The following is a 12987-nucleotide window of genomic DNA, read 5'->3' as shown; positions in this document are numbered from 1 at the left end:
ACACTCCAAAAAAGTTGGGACAGAGGCACGTTTAACACTGTGTCACATCAACTTTCCTTTCAATTACAATGTTTCATTGTTTGGGAATTGAGGATACTAATTGTTAAAGTTTTGCGAGCAAACTTTTTGTCCAATCTCGCTTTATACAAGACTTCAGATGGTCAGCAGTCTGTGATTGTCATTGTCTGATTCTCCTTTTCATGATGAGCCATACATTTTCAATAGGAGGTTTCCAGGCAGAAAATTAAAGAACGCAACACACACATCTCCCGGAAATCCTGCATAATTCAACCAATCCGATGACGACTTCAAAACTCCTGAAGTGTTTCCACTTTTGTGTGCCGTATACATTAGACGTTCAGCCAATGGTCCATGGGCGTGATGTCTGAGGCTGAGACTACTGGCCAGTCTAACACATTCGTCTCTACGAAACCACGTTGTTGTAGCACATGCAGAATGAGACCTGGCATTGTCTTGATCTAATAACCATAGACTTCCCATGAAAGACATCATCTTGATGGCAGTATTTATCTCTGTACAATCCCAATATATGCTTCCATGTCAATAGTACCTTCGCACATATGCCAGTCACCCATGCTGTTTGCTCTGCTGCACCCCCATACCATGACAGATGTTTGCTTTTGCTTCTGTCGCTGATGAAAGTCTGGATGGTCCCTTTGGTCTTTGGGACTGAGAACTCGACATCCATTTTTCCCAGAAACAAGTTGAAATGTGGACTCATTTGAGTACAGCACACATTTTCTTTTGTCTTTTTGACTATCTGAGATGAGCTCTGGCCCAGAGAACCCAGCATCGCTGCATAGATTTGATGTATAGCATTCTCCTAGAGTAACAGATATTCAAGTTGCATTTCTTGATGCAGCAGCAAGCTGTGGTAAATGATAGTGGTTTTCTGAAGTACTCCTTAGCCCATGTGGCTATATTTAGCATGACGCTTTCTTATGCAATGCCATCTGAGGGCTCAAAGGTCAAGCACATTCAACTGAGGTTTCCTGCTTTGCCCTATATGTACTGTGATTTCTCTGGATTCCCTGAATCTTTTCACAATATTATGTATGGTACTTGGTGAAAGACCTTCATTCTTTGCAATTTTGCATTGCGAAATGTGATTTTTGATTTGTTTGACACTTGTGAAATTTGGCACAAAGTGATAAGCCATGATCCAGCTTTGCTTGCAAAGGCTTGCAAAGATGCTCCTTTTATACCAAAACATGATACCTTGACCTATTACCAATTCACCTGCTTAGCTGTTTCAAAACAGTTTAATGTGGATATTCTATAAGCTTTTCATTTTTATTTTGCCTCTGTCCCAACTTTTTTGGAATGTGTTGCAGCCGTCAAAAACAAAATTTGCATATTTACAAAATACATTTACGTTGGTCAGAGAAAACTTTGGGAATCTTTTCTTTGTACTTTTGTAAATTAAATAAAAGTTAAAATTGCATTTTACAAAACGTCCCAACTTTTCTGGAATTGGGGTTGTACGAGGTACAACTCACAATTGCTGACAGTTCGAGGATCAAATGGCGTTACAAAGTTTAACTGAAAAGCTCTTTTGAATGTTTTTTATTGGTTAAATATTTGTAAAACCCTCAAACAGACATAAGGAAGACCAATAGCACTTATTTAAAATAATAATAGCAAAATATAATAGAGATATGAAGTTTGGAAAATTTTCCACGGCACACCTGACTGGGTGGCGACTGCCATACTCTGCCATGCGAAAGCGCCACTCCTGGTTTAGTTGATCAAGCGCTCATTGTCACAGTTGTAAACACCTGTGTCATCTTCCATGAGGGGGTTTGGAATCACAGCATCTTTGTTTCCAGGTGGAATGTTAAAGAACGCGACACACATCTCCCGGAAATCCTCTATAATTTTAACCAATCCGGTAACATCTTCGAAACTCCTGAAGTGTTTCCAATTTTGTGTGTGATATGCATCAGACGTTCAGCCAACTGTCTGTGGGGGTGACGTCTGATGCAGAGACTACTATCGATGGCCAAGCACAGATACACTGATTACCAACAGAGGCTGTGGCACCTGGATGCACTGTGAGGTGGACACAGGCCAGCAGCGGCGGTGTTATGCTGTGGGACACTTTAGGCATCATTATCCCAATAGCACAGTTCCTGACAGTTATCAGGTATCTGAACATCGTTGCATACCAAGTGCACCCATTCATGCCAACTGTGTTCCCTGCCGGTGGTGGCCATTACCAACAGGATAATGCCACACTGCCAAAAATGGTCAAGGAGTGGTTCAAGGAACATGATGGTAAATTTCTGTTAATGCCTTGGCCTCCAAATTCACCTGACATAAACCCAATCGAAAAGTGGGTTTGTGCTACATCACCACCACCCCACAATGTATGGGAACTGGAGGACCTGCTGTTGACATTATGGTATCAGATACCCCAGGAGAGCGATCGCTAACTCGTCGAATCAATGCCTCGCCGCATGGCTGCTGTTTGGCGGGCTAAAGGAGGTCCTACAGGTTATTACGTAGCCTAGGTGGTCATAATGTGTATGTTATATTATAGAATATCCACATTAAACTGTTTTGAAACAGCTAAGCAGGTGAATTGGTAATAGGTCAAGGTATCATGTTTTAGTATATAAGGAGCATCTTTGCAACGATTGGTATATTGGTATATATCAGTATATACATTTTTAAATATTACTTCAGATTCAGATACATGTGCGATTAGTGGAGGTAAATCTGAAAAAACAAGACTGAAGCAAATATCCACATTTACTTCTCTTTTATTGTTGTCTACTAGAAACAACTGAGACACTAAAGTGTGATTTTTTCTATCTGCACTATTCTACAGTTCTGAATGTTGCCTTATCCCTCTACCCCTTGATATTTCTGTTCCTTTTTCTGCCTTTCGTCTCTTTCAATCCCTCATTCTGTCCTAATCAGCACTTGTGTTTGACATGCATTGACTATAGCAAAGAACGCACATACACACTAACATGTGCTGAGCTAATGCCACTCGGAAGGATTTGTCAGGTCTGGCAGTTCTACACTGTGCCGGCTCTCACGTGGTATGTCAATTGCCCTGTCACCATGGAGATTCAGAATTTTCTGCCCTGTCATCCAGGGATGTGTGTCTGTACCTGAGCTTGCATTTCTACCCTTCACACACATACACATGCAGCCATGCATTCCTATAAGACCTCTCTCTCTCTCTGTGTATTGGGTTTAACTGATGAGCCAGAAAATTAAACCCAGTCCTCGAGTATTTCGAGTCCACAGTCACTTCAAAGCCTCGCTGAGGAGAGCATCATATGGCCATGCGTGACATCTGCATCCAATTAGAGCTTTACATGAACAGGATCCTCAAACCCTCCAGTGTATCTGTCACGACCAATCAGCCAATCCCAAACCGCCTCCTTAAAATAGATTCAGCAGCCATTTAGAAAAGTCAAAAGCATGGTGAACTGTTTTGATGAGTTGATTGACGTCAACTGTCTTTGATTTCTTATTAATCGTGCTTTTCTAGCTTATTAAAGATGATATGAATGATGCATCTTCTTTAACCAATCACCATGTGTGTTAAAAGACTTGGTAAAGTGATATATTATTGGAATAACAGCAAATAAATCTCACATACTCTTCCTTTCACACCCTCTCATTGATCGCAGGCGAAGAGATGTAACAACTCTCAGAAAAAGGAGTGAGACCAAGGACAGTTTTGTGTTAGACATCCCAGCCCATTTCCAGACAGCTAAATCCTTAAAAAATGTTCCAGATTAAGTAATACTCTCCGAGTCTGCATAACCAGCCATGACAAGTAGAAACCTGAGTAAGACACAATGCTGATAACTTATATCGCAGTTGCTCCTCAAAGTTATAAGCTTTGGCTTTAGTATACTGAACCAAACATGGTATTACTGGCGAAAATAGTTCGTTTTTTTGCTTTTTGAGCTCAATAAGGTTATATAAAAAGTAATGGTCTGTCTCATTTCATACACTTCTGCACTGTTTTTGCAGTATAAGTACAGTGTGTCATATGTTCACACTGATAAATGTTATATGACGTAGTGAGTGCAATATTTGCACTTAAAGTTGAGATGAAACTGAAGTATTTTCTTATGTATTTTGTCGTACATTCAGGTGAAACGAAAATGTAGGGTTGGAACTTGGTTCTATGCATTAGTTGTTGATTTGATGGTGGCAGATCTGAATGCAATCTTGAGGTTGATTGTTAGGGGGCTGGGTTTAAGCGGACTTTAATTGGAGAAATGTGGCACACATTTGGCGGAAGATTGAAATTACACTTTGATTAAGAATTATAAGTAAAAATTAGCAAAAAAAGTTTAAAAAAATGTAAGTGCTCAAATGAATTGTTCACAATAAGACCAATAACATGCCTTTAGAAAATAGATATAGTGAAATTTTATTTCATACCAACTTTTTTTATCACTGTTTTCCCTACATTTTGGAAGTAAGGGGATTTTAGGCCCAAAAAATTGCAAAGTAGTGGGCGTGACGATTACTGAAACTGAAAGCTGGGCTGAGTGAAATGCTTTACCATCAGCAGACATTGTGCTTTGTCTGTTGGAATCATTGAAATTAAGGTAGGTAGGTCATAATAGTACAGGGGTGCTTTTCCTGAACAACAAAGTAATTCTCTGCTTAACAATTGTAGTATGATGCATTGTTGGAGAAACTAGCTAGCTAGTCATGATTCTTTCCCGAAAACAAGAACTTTGTCACACATCCATCATTCGAATGTCGTTGATTAGAACTGTCATTAATGACGTTAAGCAAGTGGTGGAGAGATAACTTCTCCTAATTAAATATTTTGAAATCAATTAATGTCAGATTATTGCTGTAAACTTTTCTATGATGTTTGCGGATGTTCACTGGAACCGTGGATTCGGGAAACATGTTGGTGAAACTTGCAAACCATAGATGTGCTTGCGAATGTTTTTGGGAAACACACCCCAGGTTAGCTACCATGCTAAAGCTAGCAGCAACACCAAACTTTCTCTTGAATTAAATTTTTTTTAGCAATGCATTCCATTTGAGCCGATAGAAACATTTTACATTTCATATGAGATGATCGAGTACATAGTATATAGTAGGCTACTTATTAATACTCGATGGTTGAGTACACAGTGTTTAATATATAATTTAAGACACAACTTAAGTCTAAAGTTCTCTTCAGCGTCTAAAAGGCTCACAACCTTCAATGACCCACTTCACTCTCTTGATGTGTGTTTTCCAAACAGCCTCTTCTATCTGAGCAGCACTGCAGCCCTGACAAACACTTCCTGTCCTTAAGATTGTGTATCAGTGGAAGCGATCCAAACAGTGAAACCTTGCGACACTCTAGATTTCACTAAGAGGAGCTTGCAGTCCTCCAGTAGTCTTGACTAGTCTGCTACTTCTCAGATGGGTGAGTGCGGGGATTTTTTTTTTCTGGTTTGCACCCAAAGAGAAAGTCAAAGAGAGAGAATGAGCAAGAACGTTTTAATATTACAGCTCTCAGGCTGTTATATTGCTCTTTTTATATATTTCTCCACTACCTCCACTCTCTCGTCAAGTCCAGGAGGCATTCAGTTGTAGTGTACGGGACTCATCAAAGCCATTCAAAGTCATTTCACATGTTCTGATTAGAAATAGACATGAAGCAAATAACAGACGGAGCACAGTGAAAGAGTTTTTCTGAGATTCCTCACTAAGGGATAGTTTGAATTTATGCAATGCCCTCGATTCCTGACATTTTTACACACAAGCTCATAAATTAGATGTCTAAATCTAAATTTCTATCTAGTAACTTTTCAAAGTAATGTTTGAAAGGAATGTTCTCAAAATCCTAAAGGATTGAACAGGATTTCGAATGAAATCTCTATCATAATTTGGAACCAGTTTAAAGGGATCAAATAGGAATCTGCTAAGACTCAAATAAGAACTCGATGAACTTAAGTTCTATGAAATTAACCAAATAAATTGGGTAAAAAACTTGAGTTTATCTTATTTGATTCTCTGAGGATATTTTAGAATTGGTTCCAAATTATAAAAGGAATCCCATTTGTTTGACTAGTACTACTTTAGTCATGACATTTAACCGAGAATAGCATTTCATACATACACACACACACAGCAAGGTTGTTTCTCTCCGCTATAATGTCACAGACAAATGCCTTGCATTAGAGCAGAAATTACAACAGCAGAAAATGTAGCAACACAAGCAAGAATGACTTAAATGTTCACTCAGGGTTTTAAAGGTTATGAGACCGTGATGAGATATGAAACAGCTGTTCTCGTTCAAGTTTTCTGATAAGCTTCATTCAGCAGAAAGCCACTGCTGTCACTGGAAGCGTACATCAGCAAAGATCAAAATCGGTAATAAATAGTGGAGTAAGATGTGTCAGTGGGTAAATTGTGTCGCCCCCTTAATTTAGCAAACAACAAACAAGCCAAACACCGCAAACATAGCATGCATTTTTAAAAATAATTTTAGTTGTTGGTGGGTTAACGTGTCAAATGCTTCACGTTAAGCTGTGCTATTGGTTCAGCGTACAGATAATAGCTACTAAACTTCGCCTCCAAATCCAGGAAGTTAAAAAAAAGTTTACTACATTTAAATATTAACATTAAAGGTTAAATATGAATAGGTTATCTGGCCTGATTTATGAAAATGAAAAAAAGGCAAAGAAATTATCAAATAAGACGTTGGAATGGGACTTTCGCATGTTCATAATTTAATGTATATGTTCATATTTTTATTGTAAATCATTTAGGCTAATTCCCCAGTGTTACCCTTGACATGACACAGCTTACCCCTAGCATGGGGCAAGTTGTGCCACTGGACCTCTTTTAAAAAAAATTATCACATAACACAGCATTCTAAAATTAAAAATACCGCATTTATTTTTGCCTCGAGACCAACTTAAGTAAAAAGTGGCACAGCTTACCCCACTCTCCTCTAAACTTAAAACTCTTAGGCTGTGCGTCAAAACCAAGTATGCTGCCTACCTAGACTGCCTTTTTGGGCATCATATGAGTGTTTGAATGTTCGCTCAGCACCATAAAGACTGACTAGGTAGGTAGCGCACTTGGTTTTGAGGCACAGCCGGAGGAACCAGAAACTCCGAAATCTTACTGCTAATTCTCGGGCTGGCTTTGCGCTCGCTGGTAGAAGGAAGATCCGCGAACTGGACCCGGTGTCCTGACATCTTCTGCACCTCTCCAGACTGCTCGACCCTGGCCAGAAATCCGCAAAACTTTCGCTTATTTCCCGCTTCCGTCTGGCTGAAAACACATGGAGCTCTGAGTCAGTGTATGCGCTATGGATGTATGGCCAGAGGACACAAACTCCTTCATGAGAGAGGAGAGAGACAGAGGGAGGGGTGAATAAGCGAGGGGGTTTTCAGCCCAAAAAGTAAATAAATAAATAAGAAAGGAACTTTCAAGTCCACACGACTGCAGAATTACGTCATTCCAATTTAAAGCAGATTATTCTGAAAGAGAGATTTTGCGGCGTAAATTTATTTATGCATATTTCCCCCCATATTTAAAACAACGTGGTTTCATCAACATAATAAATAAGCTCTATCTTATATTATATAAGCAATAACCATGGACGTTTAGCTAACTGAGAAAATGTCATAGTCCTTGAGCTTTTGCAGTATGGATGCAGAATTAAAAACAGTGGGTTGATTAGTTGGACTTACTGGTAACTATACAGTATCATATGATGAAAACACGCTCCATCTCACACATACACAGTGCCATGTGTCATAGACTCGAGGTTTATTCATGTGTCCTGTCGCATGATCCAAACGATGCACTATGGTCTGCATAAAAAGCTGCATGATTTCTGAGGCGCTACTCTATCATAGAGCGCCCTGGCTTATACTGCCATCTAGTGTCTGACACAGAAACCATCAAAATCTCTGAATATACTGTAGATAATATATCAGAAATTGCCTATTTCATAGGTAATATCTGTACTCGCACCTTATGTGGACAACAGGGTTATGATAGATAACTGAAACTAAAATCATTTTTAAAAAATGTCATTAATAAAATAAAATATTTTGTTATTAATAGGCTTTTTATATTGTTACAATAATAAAATATTTTAAAAAGTTGTTTTATTTCAGCTAGTTTCCAAAGCAACAATTATCAGTTTCATTTAGGCCTACTTTACCTTGATGTATAAAAAAAACAGAAAATTGACCAAATTAATAAGGAATAAAAAAGGTTTAATTAAAATGGAAAAACTAATGATATATATATATATATATATATATATATATATATATATATATATATATATATATATATATTAAACTAGTAGCATCTCAGTGATACTAATATACTAAATTGAAACTAAAATAACACTGGTGGATAAGTGGTTAACACATCTGAAATTGTCTTTAAAAAATACATTAAAAAGAAAACAAAAGAAAGAAAGAGTTCCTATATAAAAAAGGAGTCTATATAAAAGAACATGGTAAGATATTTACAGATTATTGCACATACCACAAAACACGGAGGTCATCTTGTTCTAAATAAACCTCCTGGATATATGTAGTAAAATAACTAAATGTACTAAAATACTAAAAAGTCACTGTATGCACTCTTAAAAATAAAGGTGCTTAAAATATTCTTCACAGCAGTGCCATAAAATAACCACATTTGGTTCCACAAAGAACCATTCAGTCAAAGTTAAAGAACCATCTCTTTCTGACCTTTTTATAATCTGAAGAACCTTCTTTCACCACAAAGAACCTTTTGTCAAACGGAAAGGTTCTTCAGATGTTAAAGGTTCTTTATGGAACCATTTAGACAAAAAGATTCTTCTATGGCATCGTGAAGCACCTTTATTTTTAAGAGTGTATTACAGTAATATTTGGGCTTGACCAGTTATTTTGTGAAGTGCAGGCCACATGAGGTCTTCACAGCAGTGCCATAAAATAACCACATTTGGTTCCACAAAGAACCATTCAGTCAAAGTTAAAGAACCATCTCTTTCTGACCTTTTTATAATCTGAAGAACCTTCTTTCGCCACAAAGAACCTTTTGTGAAACAGAAAGGTTCTTCAGATTTTAAAGGTTATTTATGGAGCCATTTAGACAAAAAGATTCTTCTATGGCATCATGAAGCACCTTTATTTTTAAGAGTGTATTACAGTAATATTTGGGCTTGACCAGTTATTTTGTGAAGTGCAGGCCACATGAGGCAACATTATGATGTGAACCCAATAATTTTATAATAGTGCCTCTGTGTTGCCTGCTGCCAAAAAGTCATATGAATAGCTAAGCTTCATCTGTTGTAATACCAGATTGTGCCGCCCCATATACAACAGTAAAGAGTGATTCTTCTATTCAAGGAAAGAACTTCGAAGACCCCCATCTCCCCCTTAGAGGAGCCACTTTAAATAGAGATAACCACACTGAGGTCAGTCTTCAGAGCAGTCTATGAGAACATGCACTCACAAGACTGACTGACATGAGATCACTCTCTCCTCTCATTCCTACACGTTTATGTCATTTGTTTTTTTTTTTCACAGGGTGCCGTGTCTGTAAAGGTTAACATTTATTTTCTGGGAATAAAGAAAGTTTCTTAAAGACATTTTTACAGATGCTACAACCAGATGTCCAACCTTGTCCTTTTTGGTAATAAACTCTACAGTATATATATAGATACAACTGGGTGTTTAAATATTTATGATGTTGTTAAAGGTTCATTTAAAAAAAATCTATAATTTACTTACCCTCATGTTACAAACCTGTATGACGTTTTTCTAACACAATAGAAGATATTTTGATAAATGTGTTGTTGTTTTGGTCTACATACTATGGTCAAACTGGTCCAAAACAACACTGGACCCCGAATTTCATTGTATAGACAGAAATAGTCATACAATGTGTTGTCCGAGTCCAACTTGTCAAATCCAAGTCGAGTTCAAGTCTCAAGTATCTTAAATCTACAGGTTTAAAACAACATGAGGGTAAGTAAATGATGACATAATTTTATTTCATTTAATTTCTTGAAACAAACGAAACATTAACTGAAATAATATATATATATATATATATATATATATATATATATATATATATATATATATATAACTTATTTCAGCTAGTTGCTCTGACAATATTTAGCTTAAAATGTAAGCACTAAAATATTTTAGTTATTTTAGTACTTAATTTTTAAACTAAATATTAATTATATATACAAATATTTATATTTTAAAACAAATATATAAATGTAATGAAAAAAAACCTAATAAAAACGACAAAAATAAACTGTTTCAAAAGAATTTATTCAAAAATACATATTTGCAAAATAGATTTCAGGCAATTGAACATAAAATAACCATCAATTTTGTATATAACACAACAGTGCAGTTAATGGACTAAAAAAAACACATTCACACATAAACAGTAACAAGAACTGCTGGAAATGTTTGTATAAGTGCGACATATTCCATTCAGGTGGATGAACAGTTCTGCAAAACGGAAAACTATATACAGGAAAAAATATATACATACAAGACTTAAACTTCTGTAGACAAACATGCAATCAAGGCTAAGAAACATTCGCTCAGACCCAGTCCTTATTTTACATATCGCACCACAAATCATCTTGTGCACTGCACTTCAACACATTTATGGAAAAAATGAAGACACACAAAGATAGAAATGTAATAAATTAAGGCAATATTTAATCACTTGAGGAATCAAAGTGCAATCCATTTGGAAACATCAGAATGAGTTACAGTATTCCCAGGTACATTCTTCAATTGAGTGAGTCCATCGCTTTCAGTGCAGGCCGTTCCTCTCAATGTACATTTTGGAAAGGGACGCCGCCATGGACTTGGCCAACTCCTCGTCCCTTTTGCGCTGTACCTGGGTGTGACGGCACCAGTCATCATACTCCGGGTTGGGCTGGCAGCTGTCCAGCAGCACATCATAATGACCGTTACTGAGCCAGCTTAACCATACAACCGGTTTAGACAAGTCCTCTTCACCCAGGTAGTGCACCATGGTTGATACCGTTGGGCTTTCCACGCTACCCCCAGTGGTCAAGTAGATATTCACGTTTAGCATCTGACTCATGGCCAACAGCTCTGGATAGCCAGCCCATGCGCTGTCCTGCGCTGCATTGATCAGAAACTCCCCGATGTCACCTTCGATTATGGGGTTGAACTCCTCCAGGTGGTCGGCGATGTGGTGCATGGTTTGCTCTCTCAGCTCCTTGTGCATTGACTGGTCTCCATAAGCCGCCTTGGAAACGGCCCGATACAGGCAGTTCCCATCTGGGATGATGTGAAAGCGGTATTTCTGCCTGTCATGGAGGTATTTGTTCTGTTTCTCCACTTCGGCCAGGTAGCGGGTAACCTTGTTATCAACATCGCTTTTGTTGGGTGTCGCAGTGGGCTCCTGAAGGATGTGCAGCTCGAAGACTGGATTATCATCTTCAACACTTTCCTGCCTTTCTGGGTCTTTAAGACTTTCATATGAATCAGATGAGGGTTTTTGTACACTTCCAAAAGTTCTGGAGGGCGTGGCATCACTTTGCAAACATGGCTCGAGTCTCCTCTCACAAACTCTGTAACTGTCATTATCAAAAAACCTATCATAGTGAATTGAATTTTTCTCACTTATCTCATCGTTGTCATCCCCAAAAACGTCTCTTCTGGGGTCTAACTCTAAGACAGAATCAGAGTGGTGATGATCGTCTCCGTTGGCTGCGTAAGAAACTCGGTTGTAGTGCGTCTCCAGAGGTCTACAGTTTGTGCGCGGCTCCTTCACGATGTGAACGGGCACAGATCTCGCCACGCCATCCGGTCGCGTGATGACAATCTCCGCGGTAGAAGTGTAGAAAACCGGGCTCATCGAGGTGGCCTCATAACATGAAAACGCAGGCATGTTCGCGTCAGTCTGTCCCCCTCGAGACAAATATCCCGTGTGTGCTTCAGTGGCGCTTCCGTTAACGGCGTTTCCGACCACCTCCAAAGAGCTGGAACTTGTCGCTGGTGCGTTATTGGCGACACTGTTGAGAGTTACGGAAACTTTTCGAGAGGAGCCGGGGTAGTATGTTAACGCGCTGCTGTACAAGTGCATTTTCAACGTCCTCCCTTTATACAATACGTCTTTGGCCTCGTTGTTACCGAATGATGACAACACAGTCCAAAAATACTCTCTGTCATCAATAGCAGTGAATGTGTAGTGCGCGTTTCCATGGATCCTCGTTCCCTGCTGCTACAGACTTTTCTTGCGTCAGCCCCAAAGCAACCCTAATTTTAGCCCGAGCACTGGTGGTAACCGGACCCCCCGGTCTCTGACACACCGCCCGAGCCGAGGAGACGACCCGCAGCTCGCGGAAATGCGAAAGCTGTGATGTGTCACTGGGGCTCTCGGCGTTTCTCTCGCTTCTGTCCGTGTTTACGCTAGCGCGCGTCAGGGCGGCGTCGCCAGATTGGAATGCGTGCAGCTTGCCAAGAGGCCGCGGGTTCCCACACAGCTCTGCGGACCACACTGCTTCTCAACAGCGAGGAAGTCCCGCCTCACACAAAACTTCATTGGTCCTACTTTATCAAGACGAGTTGGCTATGAATCGCCTTAAGCATATTAAAGACTTTTCTAAGAAAATTACGTCTCTTCGGCGCGACATCAAACCAAAGCTTCAATCCAATAAGTTTATTTTTTCATAACAGACACGCAAATCATTTTTTTGATGTACCCTTCATCTCCTGTTTCTCCTTATATGGTTTTAAACTTCCATTTGACACTGAGTTCAAGAAATTGTGAACATTTTGCTACACACACTAATCCCAGAGTTCCTGAACATTCTGACTCATGACATGGTATTCTGCAAGGAGTCTCAACACCGTATTACTGCACCTGTTCTGGGAATTTGTCATTTGTTTTTTAGTGGTTCATCTATCTATCTATCTATCTATCTATCTATCTATCTATCTATCTATCTAT

General features: G+C 38.9%; 1 protein-coding gene across 1 annotated transcript; it reads right to left on the bottom strand.

Annotated features, from left to right (window-relative positions):
* Positions 1 to 10376: 10376 nt before the first annotated feature.
* LOC107589996 (OTU domain-containing protein 1-like) lies at positions 10377 to 12567 on the bottom strand. Its single transcript, XM_016278585.1, has one exon. It carries the CDS (start codon positions 12118 to 12120, stop codon positions 10816 to 10818), a length of 1305 nt encoding a protein of 434 aa, XP_016134071.1. The 5' UTR covers positions 12121 to 12567; the 3' UTR covers positions 10377 to 10815.
* Between the last annotated feature and the right edge of the window lie 420 nt (positions 12568 to 12987).

Source organism: Sinocyclocheilus grahami, unplaced genomic scaffold (genome assembly GCF_001515645.1).
Source record: "Sinocyclocheilus grahami isolate Dianchi unplaced genomic scaffold, SAMN03320097.WGS_v1.1 scaffold122.1, whole genome shotgun sequence".
NCBI lineage: Eukaryota > Metazoa > Chordata > Actinopteri > Cypriniformes > Cyprinidae > Sinocyclocheilus > Sinocyclocheilus grahami.
This window is presented reverse-complemented; position numbering and strand designations above follow the sequence as displayed.

Excerpts from the sequence above, each read along its gene's own strand:
- LOC107589996 (XM_016278585.1), bottom strand. The coding sequence starts at position 12,120 with ATGCACTTGTACAGCAGCGCGTTAACATACTACCCCGGCTCCTCTCGA.